The 19,586-nt window shown below is 34.8% G+C and overlaps 1 protein-coding gene and 1 long non-coding RNA gene across 3 annotated transcripts in view; one reads left to right on the plus strand and one right to left on the minus strand.

Moving 5' to 3' along the window:
- The window catches only part of AUH (AU RNA binding methylglutaconyl-CoA hydratase), a 119,598-nt gene extending 107,593 nt beyond the window's left edge, over positions 1-12,005 (plus strand). For both annotated transcript variants that reach the window (XM_054002694.1, XM_054002695.1), the window contains 4 exons: positions 6,532-6,719; positions 7,999-8,049; positions 9,832-9,879; positions 10,814-12,005. In XM_054002694.1, coding sequence (XP_053858669.1) covers positions 6,532-6,719; positions 7,999-8,049; positions 9,832-9,879; positions 10,814-10,891 — 365 coding nt within the window. In that variant the 3' untranslated portion in view covers positions 10,892-12,005. The remainder of the gene's footprint in view (positions 1-6,531; positions 6,720-7,998; positions 8,050-9,831; positions 9,880-10,813) is intronic.
- The window catches only part of LOC128821545 (uncharacterized), a 65,932-nt gene continuing 53,406 nt past the window's right edge, over positions 7,061-19,586 (minus strand). The window contains exon 4 of the long non-coding RNA XR_008441149.1: positions 7,061-7,736. This is a non-coding gene — a long non-coding RNA (uncharacterized LOC128821545). The remainder of the gene's footprint in view (positions 7,737-19,586) is intronic.

Consider the following 19,586-nt stretch of genomic DNA (forward strand, 5'->3'; position numbering starts at 1 on the left):
ATCTCTGTTTTCAAATCCACCCCCAAATTGTTGTAGATACTAGGTTATAGCCTAAGTACTAGGTTAGCTGCATTGTTGCTGTAGTGTATGCTTCCTCTGCTGGGAGTATATTTAACTTAAGATGGAAGATGCACTTTGTATGTTCAAGTTAATTTTGCATATATTTATCAGTAGAGAGAGTGCTCTACCTTCTTGGGATTTGGTAGCTGAACCAGGTGAGATTGTGTCCTCCTGCTTTCTCATTGACTTTGCCATTTTCCCTGAGCTTCCATCATATTAGCTACCAATTCTTCTTTCTTTAGTGCTGCTCAAGTCACAGAATTTCAGGGATGAATAATTTCAGATATCAATTCTTAAAAACCTATTACTCTGGAAGAGGTGAAAGCAGATTAATTTAATAGTAGTCAGGATGGGAGAAAGAATAGAGTTAAGGAATAGGAATTGGTTGGGCAGCTTAGGAGATTTCTTTGCTGTGTGGAAGAATAAAATGGTAGACTTCTGTAAGAAGAGCACTCAAGCGAGGAAAATGTTCAAGTCACTTGCTTTTAAGCAGTTGAAGACTTCAGATTTATTAGTCTGTTTTTTGCTTTGCTTGTTGTTTATTCATTCCAGTTCCATCCACTGAAAACTATAGTAATTGACCCAATTTCACACTGTGATCTCATTAAAAATTTTAGCAAAATAGGATACTACCATGGTAATTGATTTTTCTCTTTCACTTGCTGTAGGTAGTGATAAAAGTTTTTCTCATCTGTTTCTTTCTTGTCTTGATTTTCATATTAAATGAAATTTAGCCATCCTAGTCAATTGAAAAGTATAAGAATATGGACTAGTAAAATTATTTGTTTAAAATACAAGTTAAATAAAAGTTCTTACTTAATATTACACATAAATCCCACATGATTTATGAAGTATGATCATACAGTGCAGCACTGGTCTAAACCTCCTACCTGTTGTTACAGCTGAGTAATGACTTCATAAATCTGTGGGTGTAATTTTGAAACTGGAAAATGCCTTCTTATGGGCCATTAATATCTATCTGCAGCATGAAGACTTATGTTTTAATGTGTTTCTACTTCTGAATTTTGTTTAAGGTGACTGATTGCATCATCAAACAAAATACCAAGCTCCTATATGGAGTAACAGGAAGGCACATGGTCTTACTGTGTTCTCATGCTTGTTGCACTTGTGTACTCTTAAGTAAAAGTTAATAAGTAGATGAACAGTCTTTGGCATTTCTTTTTTTTTTTTTTTTTTTCCCCTCAAATAATTTCAGTTTAAGACCAAATAATGTTGTCAATGTGTGCATTAGCTTTGCTTGGAGCCGCAAGTCCTGGCAGTCCATGGGGAATAACACAGATCTGTGCTTCTCAAACAGTGTTTTTTCTGACAGTGGAGTTGTTTGTACCATGTTTGTGAGTGAAATGTGGAGTGAGCTCCTTACGCCAGGTGCAGAATCCCTTTTGGAGTCCTTTTTATAAAGTTTGGGTTCCAGATGCATTTCTTTGGTTCCATCCATTTCACGTATGCAGCCATCTGCTAGGAAACCATCTTCTATTTTCTCAATCTACAAGACAATTACTTATTTCGAAAATAAATTAGTTTTTCTAATTTACATGATCATGTCATCTTTCAGTACAAAAGCTGTAATTATTTAACTGCTAGTGAATTCTTAAAGTATATTTACACTTCCTCTCATGCATCTTAAGCATTCATACATTTTCAAGCCAAGTACTGCATTCTTCTGATTTAAGCTGTTATCTTCAAGCCACCCACGCATGGCGGTTTGGTGCAGGTATTTTTCAGATAGGTTTTTAAATAAACCAATCCACAGATGCAGATGAATAGAACGGATTGTGACAGTTAAGGACTGATTTGCAAATTAAATGGGCTGTTTTGGAGATGGGGTTTGCCACAGCCACGCTGGCATAGACAGCAAGTTGTCCTGCCTCTTGGACCTCAGCTAGGGAGATTGTGTCTGACATGCATGTGGAGCTTTCTTTGGCTTGACTGACAAGCCAGACTTGTGTGAGCCCTTTGGGCAGCCTACTATGAAATTTTGCTCAAAAAACTTCTTTCCTTAGTTATTGCAGACCCTGGTGCAACCTCTGAGTCAGCCTCAGGCCACTGTCTCAGTCTTTCCTCAGTTCTCCAGTCTTTTTCCAAACAAAGACTTACATGGCCGTATATAAGAGTGGCCTTACCTACCACCTGCTCTTTGTCATTTCAGTGCTTTTTTTCGTCTTACAGAAATAGTGTTTTGTTTCTTTTCTTCTCCATCACATTTTTAGCCTGTCATCTTTTTGCATCTTTATGGATGTCTTTCGCAGTCTAAGCTGGTTTTGGTTGTAAGTTGGTTCTCTGGTTTGTGCTGGAGAAGGGCTCTTCATGTTTTCTTCTGAGAAAAAACTGGAGATGCCTTAGCCCATAAAGACTTATACCTGGATTTAAATTAACTAAAGCATATACAACTTCTCAGGATCGAGACCTAATCTTGGAAGTAGTCTGTTGGAAAATTGATGTTAAATGTTATCTAGGTACAGTGTTTAGACCTTTAGCATGTTTTGTATTTTGAAAAACTTCTTAACTTAGCAACAGATGGCAGGTACTTTAAAAGTGGAAGCTATGTTTGTAACAGACTTTTAAAATAGGACATAACATGACTGAAAAGTGTTATATTAAAATAATAATTTTATCCATATTAGGTTTTTTATGGATTTACATTGTTAACGATTCACTATTATAAACAGTAGTTTTCTGCATTCCATATTTTTATGAGTTTCAATGGAAGACTGAAAAATCTACTTAGAGTTTTTCTACAAAAAATCACAAGGATACATTTTACTTCTAATTAGAAGGTTTGTGGATGACTGACTTTGGTATTACCTGTGATTATTAATAAAATATAAGATGTGCACAGTACTCTTTAAAAGAAGAAAGCTAGAAATCTGTCAGTTAAATTCATCTGCTGTGAATCAAACAATGGATAGGATAGGATAGGATAGGATAGGATAGGATAGGATAGGATAGGATAGGATAGGATAGGATAGGATAGGAAGACTTGATTTAGTAAACAGGATTATTACTGAATTAAATTTTGGAATTTTTTTTTGTCAGAACATGATTTTTTCCAATATGTTTTGACAGTGCCATCAGCTATGAGAAACTACTGACTGTAGATATTCTCTGCCAGAATGATGAATCTATTTCCAGTAAGCTGGTTGCTTCATCTTGTTGGATATACTCTTGGGCATTTATCACGTAATTCCCTTAATTCAAACCAGTTGTGTACATATTTTGTAAATGATAAATTACACATAGTAAATAAATATTCATACAAAATCAACTATTTGTTAAATTCTAAAAAATACTCTTTAATAGTTTTTGTACCAGAAATTAGCAGTCTTTGTTTACTGTGTCTTCTCAGAGTACAAATTTTAAATATGAAATAATGTATCGAAAAATGCTATTTGCAACTATTACAACATTGACTCTATAACATTTCAGGTAAGAATACATTTACATTGCAACTGTATGTTAAATACTTTTATCAGCACAGTGAGTAATACCAGATCACTAGTCCTTGAAATAACATGTCATTAAATTTGTGAAGATGAAACAAGTATTCTCCCATCAAATTCTGCACTACATTTAGATGAAATGCCTTGATTAAGTAACATCTTTGAAGACTGGGTGTTACTTCCTTTAGCTCTGATTATAGTTGGCAGACACTATGTGTTCTTTGTGTATTACCAAAACAGAACGTCTATCTGTGGCATACTCCATCTTTTCTTCATAAATGGATGCAACTTCAGTGTGTTGGATGTATTATAGTGTGTTGTTTGCATTTGATTAATTTGGTCTTATAGCTTTTGTGTGTGCAAGTTTGTTACCCCTACTACTGAATATATATGATTAATGCAGTGAACTGTTGGCTTCTGTTCTGTAAATATTAATCAAAGAGTATGCTCCTCTGCTTAATGGCTTTTCAGTGTAGGAGGCAGCCAAACAACTATAGTCTGCTTGCTTTTTTTTTTTTTTTTTTTTTTTTTTTTTTTTTTTTTTTTTTTTTCTTTTTTTTCTTTTTTTTTTTTTTGCTCTTTAATCATTATTGTGTAAGACACTGGCAAGAACAGTTTTTTTTTTAATCTATAAACACTATTTCATGCTTGAACATATCCATTGTTTGGTCAAAGTTATGAAATATTGTTGCTCAATGAAACTTTGTTTTCAGCATTTCCTGGTAAAGCAGTAATAGAAGAGATAAAACAGTAAAGGAAGGGGCAGATAATTAAGGAAAGAAAAATACTAGGAATACGTGCAAGAAAGAAGCAGAAGATGCAGAGTCAGTAAACACAGCATCATATGATTTCAGGTCTTATGATGGACAAATAGTTTTCTTTAATCAAAAGCCAAACCGGATGCATTTCTAGATTCCATGGCTGCCATGAAAAGAATAATTTGTGACTAAAATATTCTTAAGGAGAATAAGGTAGACATTTTCTATGTTCCAACGTGTGCTTAAAATGTGTATAAGAATAGATGTTGATTAGTGTGACAGCTTATTTGGATGAGAAATTAAAAGACATTCAATGTTTAAATAAAAAACCCAATAAATGTTTGGTAGGGGTGGTGGTGGTGGAACAGCTCAGTATCAGAAACAGTGAGTTTCTTGAAAACACAGCTCACATTTTTCTGGCATGCTGGTCTGGTATAAAATTGATAGATACAGCTTTAGTCATTCTCCATGAATGTCACCAGTGAGGCAAGCCAAGGCTGAAGAGAAGGCTTATGCTTCAGGGTTTGTAGTGTTTTTTGGGATTCAGTATGGGGTTACTTTCATATATGTGCATCTGTTGCCCCTTTCTTAAAAATGTCTCTAAATTGTGTGGGTAGCGAAATTTTACCCCAGCACTATCACTGGCTTAGCTTTAGAAATTAGCAGAATTAGCAGAATTTATTGAATATCTGTTGCCCTTGTCCATTAGGACTGACTTGCTAAAATCCTCTCAGGCAGTGCAGGATCATAGAGAATATCACATTATTTGTATTTACTAATGCTTTTGTTCTGCAAAGTTTATTTTAATTGTTATAATAACTTATTTCATTCCTCCAGTTTTTGCCTGGAAAATGTAACTTGGTTTTTGTTATAGGCCATCATCTTCTACTATTCTAGAAAGGAATAAGGAAGAAATCCTCCAAACCATCTATAATTTTGTATTTTATAAGGTGTTCAAAGGCAATTCTGATTTTACACAAAAGAATACAGTAGTACTGAAGCTTGTTTTTCAGAAAAGTACTAGTTGAAAGCTAAATCATTAAATCACAAAAACTTTTGGTTTGTTTCCAGTCAGTTTATTTATCACATAATACATTGAAAGAATTTTCAGGAAAGATCAGTAAGAGAACTGAATAATTTGAATAAAATACTGGTGGTTTAGTCCACATTATGTTGTAGAAATTAAAATATTTTGTTAGTTGAACACACATTTGCACAGTGTTATACCACCCCACTTTGAACAAATATAAATATTCTTCTTGCATGTGTACATATATTTACATTTAAATATATTAGCATGCTCTTGCAGAAATAACTATTTGGAAAGAAATTTTTGCTTACAGACTTTGTAGAAATTAAGTATTTGTTTCATGTCAAAATGGTAGATTTTGTGATTTTCAAAATCCTTTTTCCTGGATAAAGGCCATTTCCACTGTCTTAATTCATAAACATGTGCTTCAGTGATTTGAATCTACATCTTCCATTTTGATAATGATTATTCCCACATTCTCATTGTTTGTTAGTTCTCAAAAGTTAATTGTTAGTCCAGCTAAGCAATCTTCATTTCTGGTTAATGTAGTTACTGCTTATTGACCTTCTAAAAATGCTCATAACTTTGTCAAAGAAGTTTTTAATGTGCTAAGAAATGCTAACTGTTATAAAGTTAGATGCTTTTCTCTCCTGATCTGCACCTGTCCTTGTTCTTCCCTAGTTTTTGTATTCACACTTTAAGGTTGCATCAATTATATGGGAGGCCTTGTCTAGTAGTGCTTTTAGTTTAGTTTACATGTAAATATTGTCCCTAAGGTTTTGTTCAGGTATATTTTCTTTTTAAGTATAATTCTTTGGAAGTGGTTTATATCATTAAAGTGGATTCATATAATTAAAATTTATAGTGTTAAAAAGAAACAGAGGGTTTGGATATGTTAATTACTGTCAAGTAGATTTTGTTCAGCTTTTGGCACGAGTAAAGTAACTTTGTCTGTAATAGAACAGAATCTCTATTAATAGCACCTATTGTCAGTTATTTACATGTCTTTTTAAGAAACAGTCAATTGATTTCAATTTAGATGTAGTCTGAAAAACTGAAGAAGGTACTTAATAATGTATTTGTACTAGTTGAATTTCTGTATGTCTGTGTAATTGTTTATGGAATTTAAAATGAAAATACTTAAAATGAGCAAGGCATCTACATTTGTGGTATAGATACATGGGAAACTAATATTTGCATTTTGTCTTTTTACAAACTCTAGGAGGGACACAAAGATTACCTCGCACAATTGGAGTGTCATTGGCAAAAGAACTAATCTTCTCTGCACGCATTGTAGATGGTGTGGAAGCAAAATCAATAGGATTGATTAGCCATGTGGTAGAACAGAATGAAGCAGGGGATGCTGCATACAGAAGAGCATTAGCTCTGGCAAGAGAATTCTTACCTCAGGTATAACAAATTATTTTGATTTCGGTTTTTAGCTTTTACCAAATAATCACACAGAAAAAGAAGCAGCTTTATTAAACAGAGCTGTCACAAAAATATGTATCAAAAAGCCATGCTAATTATGTAGCAAGTAATCAGAAGTTTTCTCTCTTGCATTGAATGGTGTTATTTGGTAATTATTTCATAGTGAAGGAAAAAACCTCCATCGGTCCTCATCTTGCCATGATCTGGTCTATGTTTTCATTATATGTGCTGGCTTTCAACTTCTAAACAAGAAAAAAAATTATACAGGTTTTATTTTTTAGTATAGCGATTATTTTAATAGATTACTTTGTTGCTGTGGAACTCCTCAGAAGAGAGGCAAAAGCTCCTGGGTAGAAAATTCATAGGAGGCAGAAAAAGAAAATAATTAGTGAACTTGTTTATTGGATCACAAGTGTAACAGCCAAAAATTTTCATTGGAAATGTAAAATGTTATAGCTTAGGTATGGCATTTATTGGTGGTTATTTGTGTCTTGAGCACCTTGATAGAATGACAATTAAAAGTACAGTAAAAATTTTAACATACAGTGGTTCTGGGAAGTTGATTGATGGTTACAACTTCTTATTAGTACTACCCCATAAGCTTTTGGGTTTTCCCAAATCAGTAGGCCTGAATATCCAGAAGCTGATGCTGACGGATAGGCACAGGACTGAGATGATTACCACAGATGTTCTTGCAGTGCTGCAGCAAACTGGAGGCGAGTGTGGGAATCCCTCTGCTTACTGGGGATCTCAGCCACTCATGAGAGTGTCATCACTTGACCAGAGCAGGCTTTGCAATAGCATACTGTAGGTTTAAAGCTTGCATCAGTTAATTTTATTTCATGAATACATAGTTTCACATTTCTCCATTGTGCGATAGTAGGGATATGGGACGGACCTTGCCAAGACCTATAATGATGTATCTTAAAGTGGCCATTCTGATCCTTGTTTTGAAGGAAACTGGTAAAGCTTGACAAATGTGGACACACTCAGCACCTTTGAAACATAAATCAAACACAATAATTAGGTTCATTTGAAAATAGTATACTTCTAGTTTTTCTTAATATTCAAACTATCAGTTTAGAAGCAAGTGTCCGCTATAATGATAAAATATAGGGTATATACTGTAAATACTGTAGATTTAACAAAAGTCCAAAGTCTAGATGGTCCTAATATAAGATTATTGATGAGCAGACTCTTCAATTACAAATCTTGCAGGTTTTGATGACATGTCAATAAACTTTTTCTCTCATTTTAGGGACCAGTAGCAATGAGAGTTGCAAAACTGGCTATCAATCAGGGAATGGAGGTAAGGATCTGTACTGTCCATGACAGTAGGCTGGAAGTCAGGTTGGTAACAGTTGTAATGTGGTGAAATTCTTTTTCTAGAACTGTTTTTATTATATCATTGTGTAGTCTTTCAAAGTCTATTTGGTCAAAACTTTCTAAAGAATGAAATGTAATTTTTTAAATCTCAGACTCCTGAGATGCTGATTTCTGTAACAATGCTTAGTAACTTCAAGACTAGTGTACTCTGCTAATTATTAATAGTAAAAAGTAAACATAAATTACTATGAACAAATTGTATTTCAAATCTCAGGTGGGAAAGATGATAAAAGTCATACTCTGTTTGTCAAGCTCTCAGTGTTTAGTAACTAATAAAGTTAAAGGCTGAAGGATATATTCTTTTTTTTTAAATAGTTTAATAGCAGTGTTAAAATTGTACCTGGAACCTGACTTCATGTTTGATTCGGATTGCGACTCCATTGCCACACTATTGATCTAGCTCTAAAGCTCATTTAAAATCCTATCTGGATATGTGTTTTACTTTAGGTGTACATATCCTAATGCTGAGTTCAGCAGGTCTGTTCATTTTTAAAGTTAGGCTCTTCACCAAGACACCTTGTAGCTCAATCTGGTACAAGGGAAAGAGGATCATACCATGTGCAGCATCTGAATCCAAGAAGATGAATTTGTCCTTTTTTCTTAAAAGTCACAAAAGCAACTAGTGAGCTCAGCAAAGCGTAACACCAGTAAGTGGTGGCCTGAGAATCAAACTCAGATGCCATTGCACAGAGTATGTTAGGTTTCCACAGCAAGTAATGGTGGAATTTGAGATTTATTTCAATACCCAAGGTTCAAAATGCTACAAGCTAAGTTATCTGACTACCAGATATAGTGGATTGAAAGGTCAAAATAATGGTGTTTATAGAATTAGGGATTATAGGGTTAAATGGACTCTGAATGATCATCTCTAGTTCAGTCTTGAGGCTGAAGACAAGATCTACTATATCAAAACCAATCAAGCCAAATTGTTATCCAAGATGTTGTTACAAAACTACCATGGCACAGATTTCACACATTTCTTCAGGGTTCCTTTGATAAGTTATGCTATAACTTATCTTCCCTTGAAAACTGCTTGTGGTGCATAGCCATAGTCCTTCCAGTAGTCAAGTGGAGAGCTAGTGAATGTTGTAGCATCTGGTGCTTAAGACAGATGGAGAAATTCAGCCTTTTCAACTATTCAGGACAGCTCACAAAGAAACAAAATGTTTTAAAAATTGATGATGATGATGATGATGATGATGATGATGATGATGATGATGCAGAACAGACATGGTCCTCTTTATTTTTCTGTTTTAAATCCTTGTGAACTTGAATTTGTGGTTTTTTTGTGGCATGCTATCCTGTTCTTATATGACGTTTTGAAGATACACTGTTACAGAAATTGTTTTACATAATTGTATTGTTTCACATAGTCGTACAGTGCATCTTTTCCTCTGTAGTAAATGAAATTATTCTAAATGTGCAGGTAGCTAATGGTTTTTACCTAAACAGATGACTCATAGTAAAGAGCAGACATTTTTTGAGTGTAGTGCATGCTAATTGTATAGCTAAATCAGGAGTCTGTTACAGAAATAACCACTCTTACCATATGTCAGCGTAGCATTTCTATGTTGAAGTAGTGTAGAAGAATTTTGCAGAAGTATTTTAGTATGTGGCATATAAAAACACAATATTTATGTTAGCTGTGAGCTGTGATTTATATATTATAAATTATATGTAAAAACCATTGTATTCTTTTCCTCAGGTCGACTTAGTAACAGGTTTAGCAATTGAAGAAGCTTGTTATGCTCAGGTATGTAAATATGATTACATGAAGAAAACACAGAAAACAGGCTTTATTGATGCCTGTTATGAAACATGCAGAAATTTAACTAGAAATTGCTTTGTGATTTCTTCTGCAAACTTTTAGGCATTTTATTTAAATTTCCATCTACTTGGTCTGATTTTGTAAGGAATTTAAGGGAGGAGGTATAGTTCAGGAGACATCTGTACCAGTACTGTTAGGGTGAAAGTAGTGAAGCAGTACCATCCATACACCTATCCAGTCATACACTACCATGCCAGTCCAAGGACTGCCTTGCTTTTGCTTTGTTTTGGTTTAACATGAAATAATACAAAGGACACTTCATTAACACGTGCACTAATGGCATATGTGCTAACCAATAAAAATTTGAGACAAACCTCTTTGCCAGTGAAACATGAGAATGATGTGTTTGGGATTATATGTTCTTGGATTTTGAGACAAGATTTTTATGATGGAATTAGAAGCATTAGCATTATATTCTTATTTAAGATGTGGTAATCAGATTATTAACCTTTTTCCCCCCTCTCAAAAACCCAAAAAACTAAAATTGACCCAACAAAAAAAAACCAACCCCAAGAAACTCAAACTCCACTTTCTCCTCTCCCTCTACCCATGCCCCCTCCCCCTCCCCCCCCGCCAAAAAAAATACCACAACAAACCTCAAAACCTACAGAATTTTTGAAATGCATCTGTTTGGAGAAAAAGTACTCTCCTTCTCCACCCAAATTGTTCATCAGCCTTTTGTCATGCCCTTGAAGTGTATGATACATTCCTATATCTGACTATATAGTTTTAATTTTTCTGTTGTATTATAGTTTTTCTGATGTATCTTGGAGGCATTGAAGAACTAAGATTTTATGAAAATATTTTTCTTGGTATTGTTTTTGGTGTCAATAATGAATTGTTACTCTGCTCATTGCAGACTATCCCAACAAAAGATAGAATTGAAGGCCTTCTTGCATTTAAGGAGAAGAGACCTCCTCGCTACAAGGGAGAATAAAAGAATCTGATGCCTTTAAAATACAGGGGGATAAAAGTACTTCTATGAGGACCATTAAGGTGCACTTTGCATCCGCACCTGGAATATCACAATCACCAAAGTAACAGCAAATCATACAGATATTACAACATTTTGAATGTGTCCATACTTGTACGAAGCCAAGATAGAAATGGGTGTCAGCTCATGCTCATTACAGTTTCTGATGGTTGATCTGTGTAATGCCAAAGTCACAGGTTCATGCAGCATTTTTAAGATTTCACATGTATGAAACATACCATTCCACGATTGAAAAAGCTCTGTAATTCTTTACATAGACAAAATGTATCTGTGATGTTAAGCATAAATCTGCTATATAATTTTATCAAAACAAAAGCAACTACTGAACACCAAAAATAAGAAATTGTACCAAATATGCATTTAAATGATTCTGTATATCAGTAAAAATTATATTTGAGTATTCTATCAGAATATCTATATTATTAATAAAGCTAGGGGAAATGAAAAGGATTATAATTTAGAAAATGCTGAGCTTTGTTTATGTTACTTACTCTATCCTAAGCAAAATGAAATTCACTTTAGCACTTAATGGTGTCCTTTTGATAAAGTTGCTGCCATTATATTCATTTAATTGTATTAAATGAAGACATATTCAAGGCCAGCCTTTAATTATACATTATTGTATGTTAAACCTGTCTTTGTCTTGCATTTTTCCAACATATCATCTGATCAGCACTGTAATGGAACTTTATTTCATTTGCCCCAGTTATTTTAAATTTTGATGATTGTATTGAAGATGGTTGTGTGGGGATATGACCAATGTGCTGTAATAGAACCTAGAATTATCTTAATCTCCAGAATATTCCTTTTGCAAGTTGTATGAATGTATATTTATATACAACAGGGAAAATGTTGAAAGGTTCTTTATTTTGTGTTGGCCTCAGAGCTCTTTTCATGCATTGCAAGAGAAATGCAGTAAGTTTCAAGGTAAGAAAACTTGTGATTCATACTGTGTATTTGCAGTGGATGCAGCATATACAGCAAATGTCTGGAAATAACCTCGTAGAAAGTATTTTTGTTAATTTGACTGTAAAATAAACATGGCTTAGCAGTCCAAGGCTGTCTTTTTATATGAAAACAAATTTATTTGTGTTGGGTTACCATTGGCTCATGAAACTTGTGCACACTTTGCTGTTTCTGCAACATTAGCTATGGTCACTGTCCATATCTATGATGATAAAGCAGCTCATCAACATGAAATGACAAGAACTCATTTAAATTCATATTTAGACATATCATTACATGTAAATTGATTATGACTGGTAGAGCTCACACTTTGTTGACTGGTAAACTTGCTGACTCAATCATTTCTTACACAATAATTTGCAAATAAAATATTGGTACTTGTTTTGATAGTTATATAAAGCCTAAAGGGTCATTTTCTCATGTTTCTGAAATGCTAACATGTCATTTTCATTTTTACTGACTACAAAATAATTATGTTAATAGGAAAAAATATTAAGCATTTGCTGATGGGTTTCAGTTGCTTAACTTTGATATACATTCTGGTTATTGAGCTGCCTCTGTTTCTACCAAGCACTGATTAAGTAGCTTCTGTGAATGTTTATTTAAAAACATCTAATAACTTTAAATACTGTGGCCTATGACTGTGTAGATTCATGCCTTTAACTAGTAGTTTTGATCTCAGGAAATAATTTTACTGTCACAGTGGTCTCTGCATTTCTTTTCTCAGGAGAAGATAGTGTCATATCATAGCAATTTGAGTTCCATCTTTGAAGTGAACAGTTTGAATAGTATTACAAAGTGAGTATCAGTAGAACAGTTTTTAAAGGTACTTTAGAGTGATGTTGAACTGGTTCTGGAGGAACAATATTTTAGCAAAAGATGTGTTAATCACTTACTATCTCATTTATTAAGTGACATGTTATGATGGCTGCAGTGCTCATAATTAATAGTAGTATTAGAACTCTGCTTCCATGAGAGGGTTATTTGTAAGAAAAATGCTCATATAAAAGGTTGACTTTTCTTTATGAAAGGTATGATCTGGCAAATCCTCCTTCAAGCACTTAGGCTCAACTCTCAGTTCCTGGTAAAGCCATGCTTTTCTCCATAATACCTCATGGATGAGTGAGCCCTGGTCTCCACTGGTTTTCTGAAAGGTTATCTCATGGTCCCTAGACATAAGCAGCCTTTTCTCCTGCTTCTGCTGAGCTCAAGTGGATAGTGAGTTCTACACTTCACTGAGTTGGATATAGAGAAGTTATATCACAGGTAGGTCTGTTACCCATTATTAGTTATCAGCTGATAACTTCTCAACATTTGTAAGTTCAATTTACTGAATTGCCTAGAAATTCTCAGTTTCATGCAGAAATTAATGTGTGACTTTATATAACACATATAATTTTAGGCTTTAATGTAGCAAACTGTTTATATTTTCAATATAAAGTAACTCACATTCAGTTTACTGAATTTATGTATACTAAATATCTGCATGGCTCTAGTCAGTTCAATGCTTTTGAGCAGCTCATCTGTAATGAAAAAAAGGTGTGTTTTATTTATTCTAAGATTATGTAATGATACAGTTAAGTGCTTTTGGAGATGTTTTCTATGGAACCTTTTTATGACATTTACAGTCATTGAAATTCTGTCAGTTTATGTTCAATTAGTCATAATCCTACATCAGCGTTCATGTCAATGCTTTTCTAGAACTGCTTTTAACCAGCTACATTTAGAATAGTAAACATCAGGATCATTCTCAATTGCTTCATATTTTACTCATTCATTGCTCTTTGATGCATTTAATCATAGTCACATTTGTTGAAGAGATCACCACAGGAGAGGGCAGAATATCATGCTACTTGGAATCTGGTTTTGGGAAACTTAGGGAGTAAAGTAAGGGGTTTTGGCACTAGTGTCACTTCACATACCAAACCCAACTCATAGCAAAGTGAAAAGAGTAATTGAAATCTTAATTTATTACTGCATAGTCTTTACTTACACCTTTTTCATTCAAGAAAATCCCTGAAAAGATGTCTGCTGAGATTAGAGAGGGGATTTATTTACAATTTTAAGAAATGTATTTTTAAAAAAATCGTTGTTCATTTGAGTGGTATGCATTGAGGAAGATGTGCTTTCATGTCTCATTTGTGGAATTTTAGCCTTGTTCTTTAACATAATGGCACTGCTGAAAAGCTGTAGGGCTTAATTTTCTACTGAGGCTGATACAGTCTGTGTACTCAAGGTGTGATAAAGTTCATGATGATGTAGTTAAGATGTTATTTTTCTGCACATTTCTAGAAAGAGAACTATCTCCAAAAATGAGAAAAAGAAAAATGGCAAGCAGATAAACCAAAAGAAGAGTTGTTTTCAGCTGAAGGTAATAAAATTTCTCTTGTCTTCTTTGTGGGATTAAAATGACTTTTTTTTCTATTTGTGTCCTTTTTTCCTGTTTTCTTTCCTCTAAGTCTCAGACATAAATGTGCAGGGAATTTAAAAAATTGTATGGGTTGTTTTCACTTTAAGAACATTGGTATTTTATAAGCAAAGTTAGTCAAGTTCAGAAAAATTTCCTGAAAGTTGTTTGAAAGATGTAATCAGAAATTACTGTGTTATCACTAAAGATTAGGTAATATGCCTTTTTTATGATATATTTAAATCATGCTCTGTTTCAACCTTGGAACACAGTTGAATATAAGTTTCTCTAGTTATGCAGAATGTGCTGTGTTTGCACAGTGTTCATTATGCTTTATAATATATGTGTGTGTATACTGGCATGTCATATGCATGCATGTGTATGTGTAGGTGCGTATGTAAGTGTGTACATGTAAATAAAATTATCCAGACTGTCAGGCAAGACCAAATCAATCCCTCAGGATGTGATACTACTATTCTGCTTCAGGAAGTTTTGAATTTGTTTATGCAAGACTACAATCAACAAAAAAGTGGATGCCACACAGCACGTACCATGACTGCTACAAGTGGGCATACTTACTGTGTGTTCTGTAGCACAGAAATTCTGCTGCAGAAGAACACAGTATGCACATGTGTTACCGTGTATCTGGTCGTGTACATATGGTAGTTCAAGGCTAGAATAAATGTAGCAGGAGTCAATGTGAGTTCTTAAGTTTCAACAAAGGTGTGGTATCCAGATAGCACATTCTTCCCAGTCCTATAGTATCATTTGCTCCTGCAGTTTGGAGAGGCCTGCAGCAATCATGAGCAGCTCATTAATCAGCCACTGTCACAGATTATAAGATCAGTGTCTACCCCCTTTAAATAAGTCTAGACTTAGATTTCATCTTCAGCTTTTATCTAGTAGATAATTCTTCCAAGGACACTCATTCACATGGGAAGAAATATGAAGTATGTTAAAAGAATTTATTACAGAGGGTGTGAACATTTTGTGTCAAAGCTAACTCCTATTTGCAATACTTGAGTTCAAAATAGTACATTAACCCTCTAAGGCATAGTCTGTACATGTATGTTTATAAACTCTTCAAAGTTCTGGCTAGTGAATATAATCCTTTGATTATAATTTCTGAAGCGTATGCTAATAAAGCTTTTGTAACATTAAAGAGCTGAGAATATGGTGAAGTTTTCTTGTTGCATAATATAACCACTTTCAGAAGAACATGGAAAGTTTGTTATTTTTGTGAGGAACTTACACATCAAATTGTTGCTTCTTTATTCTGGCAATTGCTAATTGATTTAACATTTTCCCTTAAGCATAAGGGACTTTGTGATATCATCTTTGGCTCAATTCTTTTTAGTATGTTAAAAATTCTGATGCCAGTTGTACAAGTTTTTTTAAAATGTGTCTCTTCCATGCAGCTTAGAAAGATAAAGTTAAAAAATATGATTGTGAGGATAGAGTTGTGAAGGTTGTGTTTTCACGACTTATAAATGTTAATAATACATCTGTAGGCTTGTGTGAAAAGAGTTTGACTCTGCATCTTTTGTATAATAAGTCTTTGCTGCTGGGACTGTTGTCCTCAAAGCTGAAGTATTTTAATAAATGCATGTGAGTATCCGCAGCTAGTGACCCCTCAGGTGAATGGTTCATGTTGGCCTGTAGTTATCATCTTTTGGCCACTCTGTCTAAGCAGAGGTGTAAGGAGAAGAGAGCCAGGGAGCATGCTTCTAAGAAGCAGTGGGTCTTGGAAGAGTGTATATGAAAGAGGTTTTGTAGGGTGGGTTCGGGCTGCATACTCAGTTCACAGTTAATTTCAACACAGTAATTTCTAGTATCTTCATGAGCAGCGCCACAAAGTAGATATTTCTGCATTGGTTAGTTGCAGCTCCTGAATTCTGTACCCAAAAGGCTAGCAGAGATTGTAACCTTCAAATATGATTCCTAGAGTGTCTGTATAACATATGAAAGGAGGCGGGAGCCACAAAAACAGCATAACAAGAAGGATTCTAAGTTACTAGTTCATAAATAACACATGGACATGGGTTTTTTCCACTTTGGGTGGAATGCAATTCCCATCTCCATTTTGGATTTTAGAAATCTCAGCTGATATCAGTCCTTTCTTGAAAAAGTGAAGATAATATGCTATCGTGCTTCCATCTGCATAACTGCTCAGTAGTTGAAGGACTCATGAAACACCAAAGGAACTCAGTTTCTGTTCTCTCCTTTCACTTAACTGACCTGAGCCAAAATTTCCTACAGTAGTGACCTGTTCACTGGATTCTTTGAAGTTATGCATGAAGAAATTTCTCTACTTTAATTATTTATTCTACGTTTAATTTATTGGGATGTAGAGAAAGTGACATCCACCTAATGGTTTATAGAGGTAAGGCCGGCCTTGCAGTTCCCTCATGCAGCAAGTACCACACTGGTTTTTTCATAGATGCTGTAGCAAGGATGGGAGACCTGCTTACTTTTCTGTTTTCCCCAGCACCTTCTTTGTACAGACTCCTGTCTGCTAAACATGAAGATCCTTGATGAGTCAGACTCAGATGTGGAAGGTTTAATTCATTAATCCCAAAAGGCCTTGGATACAGAACTTTCTAAGTGCAGTTGCCTAATATCATCTCTTCCTAATGCAAAATCTCAGCAGGAATTTTGAGAATCTGAATTTTGGACTAGGACACCTATGTGTCTGTATAGAGATGTCTTAGTTTTGTGATTTACTCTTTAGAATTCTTAGTTAAGCTTGAAAATACTTCCTCAGTGTAAGCAAGGGATATCAGAAATCACTTTTCAGACATTGGTACCGTATCATAGATCACATGATGGAACTGAGTTGCTCTTAACAGGTGTTAATACTTACAGATACTGACTACCCCTGTCTGTACTAGCTCTCCAAAGTAGAAAAGACAGACATCAGTGAGAGAGAAGGAAACACTGGCAAGTGAAAGGAGAAGCGATGTTGGAACAACAGTGGCATAGCTACAGTTGGCAGTGCTAGAATAGTTGTATGAAGCTGGTTATTCCAGCTCAGTAGCTTGATTCTGCCAACAGACACAAAGTAGCTGTATACAGGACAGAGCTTTTGATCAGACTCTATGTGTGTGTGTGTGTGTGTGTATAGGATATAAAATATACGTCCATGTGTCTGCTCTTCTTCCAGCACATAGTTTTAAGGTTATTCATAGAAGCTTTTCAAGCATGGATTCAATTTTTAAAATAGTTCACTCAAACCACATCCCCACAGGTATGTGTGTTGAGAGTTACAAAAACATTTTGCCCTATACATGTTTTTATATTTCGTATAATTACAGCATATTTATCTGAAGTATTTCGCAAGTATAGTTTTGTGTAATACTGGTAGGAGATTAAGTAATAGCTGCTTACTAGCACTATTGCACAAGAACATCAAATGTAATAATGATGTTCTGAGATTTGAAGTTCAAGCATGCTTTTGGCTGCTTTGCTCCTGTGACCTTTATGCTCTTCTGGTTAGTACAGCAGCCCTGTAACGATGCACATGTTTTCCTTTACACAAATGCCAGTAACCACTTGAGCAGGGCACTTGATTCCAGTGCTGATGGGCGGTGCCTATAATGGACAACGGTAGTGTATCCAAGCCAAGTTGGCTATCTTTGTGCTTTACAGTGCCAAAACTTCAAAGCTTCTTCCTTTTAGAACTCTAAAGCAATACAAGTTTGTGTTTCTTCATATCATCAAACTTAATTATTGGCAATAAGCAAATGCTGGCAGAAGCAGCACATCACATGGCTCCATTTCTACTTTAGAAAAGGTCAGCATATGGCATAAACACTTTGCTGTATTATGCAGCCTTGTACTCTGATCACATAACACATGCTTCAGAAAGCATTATGCAATGCTAGACTCACTGATTAATGACTGCTTGCACAAGAAGTTTTTCATTAGCCCGAATGCTAGCATCCTGGGAATGATTAACTTTGTGACATAACTCTCATCACATAAATATGAAAGATTCAAACATAGCCTCAAAATAATGTGTTTCAGAAATAACCAAACACTTTGCTGCTTAGTACTGTGTACAGTATTTGATTAACAACTACTTTAAACATTCAGAGTTGAATAGAAAAGTCTATTTGTGAGAATTGAAAACAAGATTTATTTCTAGGGTTTAAAGTTTTACCCAAGATGAATTTTTGCATACAGCAGCATCTCATTTGCAATGTTTTTCCTCTGCTTGTGTAAGTTCGAATTTCCTGAGAAAAATCTGTGCCAACTATTTTCAGTTCAGCCAGTGAGTTAAACAGAACAAGTCAAATCTAGCCCTTATTTAGACCAGCAACTGCACGTATGTAAAATGACTCAGTCCAGTGTGTTCAGTAGTACAGTACATACAGTTGTGTGCTTAAATCAGCATAGTGATAGCTCATTAAATTCACAATAATTGCTGATGTTCCTGCAGGCAGAGTAAGAAGGCAAAATGTGGTCCTGAATGAAGTGTCTTGCAAACTTACAGCCTGAGCATTGCTACACATTCATATTTAACATTTTCATATTCTAATGATTAATCATTCCATGTTCAAATTATGCAGATTCCTGTGTTAAAAAGCGTCATGACAGTACATCACTCATATTACCATCTTCAGGATGTACAGAAGAGGAAAAGCCTATAAAAAGAAATGTTCCTTACCATATTCCCTCACATATAAAGATTCATCCCTGAAGTAATTGCTACAAGCTATCTAAAAAATTGGTTTTGAAGTAATTGCTACAAGTTATCCATGTTTCAAGAGCGTTATTAAGGAGAAAGTCAGTGTGCCTGCTTGGAAATTCAACATCAGTGTTCACAAGGAAATATCTATATTAAACTCCCACTTACTAATTTGCCTTTAAATGTCAGACTAAAAAAAAAAGAGACATATGCTTTTTTATGATTCTCTCTCCTTTAAGTAATTCTGCTCATGAACTGCCACAATAAATAAAGCTACTTAAAGTCCTTGTAGTGGGGGAGATGGTTTTGGATGTCACCACATTAATGCATATGTGCCATGTCTTCAGAATTAATATTCATTGAGAAAAAGTACAGAAGGTAAACATTGACCTTCAGTATATTCACTTTGGTTTTTGCCTTTTCCTGCACTCCAACTCCTGCAAGCAGTAGCAAAGGCTAAAGGAAATGGCCTCTGACTAAGCATTAGCTACCAGCGTGCCCTCATTATAGCTGAGGGCTCTTATTCTCGCTTAGCCTACGTGCAGAGCCAGCTACTCTTTCAGCTGTGATGACGA

Source organism: Vidua macroura, chromosome Z (assembly GCF_024509145.1).
Source record: "Vidua macroura isolate BioBank_ID:100142 chromosome Z, ASM2450914v1, whole genome shotgun sequence".
NCBI classification, from domain to species: domain Eukaryota; kingdom Metazoa; phylum Chordata; class Aves; order Passeriformes; family Viduidae; genus Vidua; species Vidua macroura.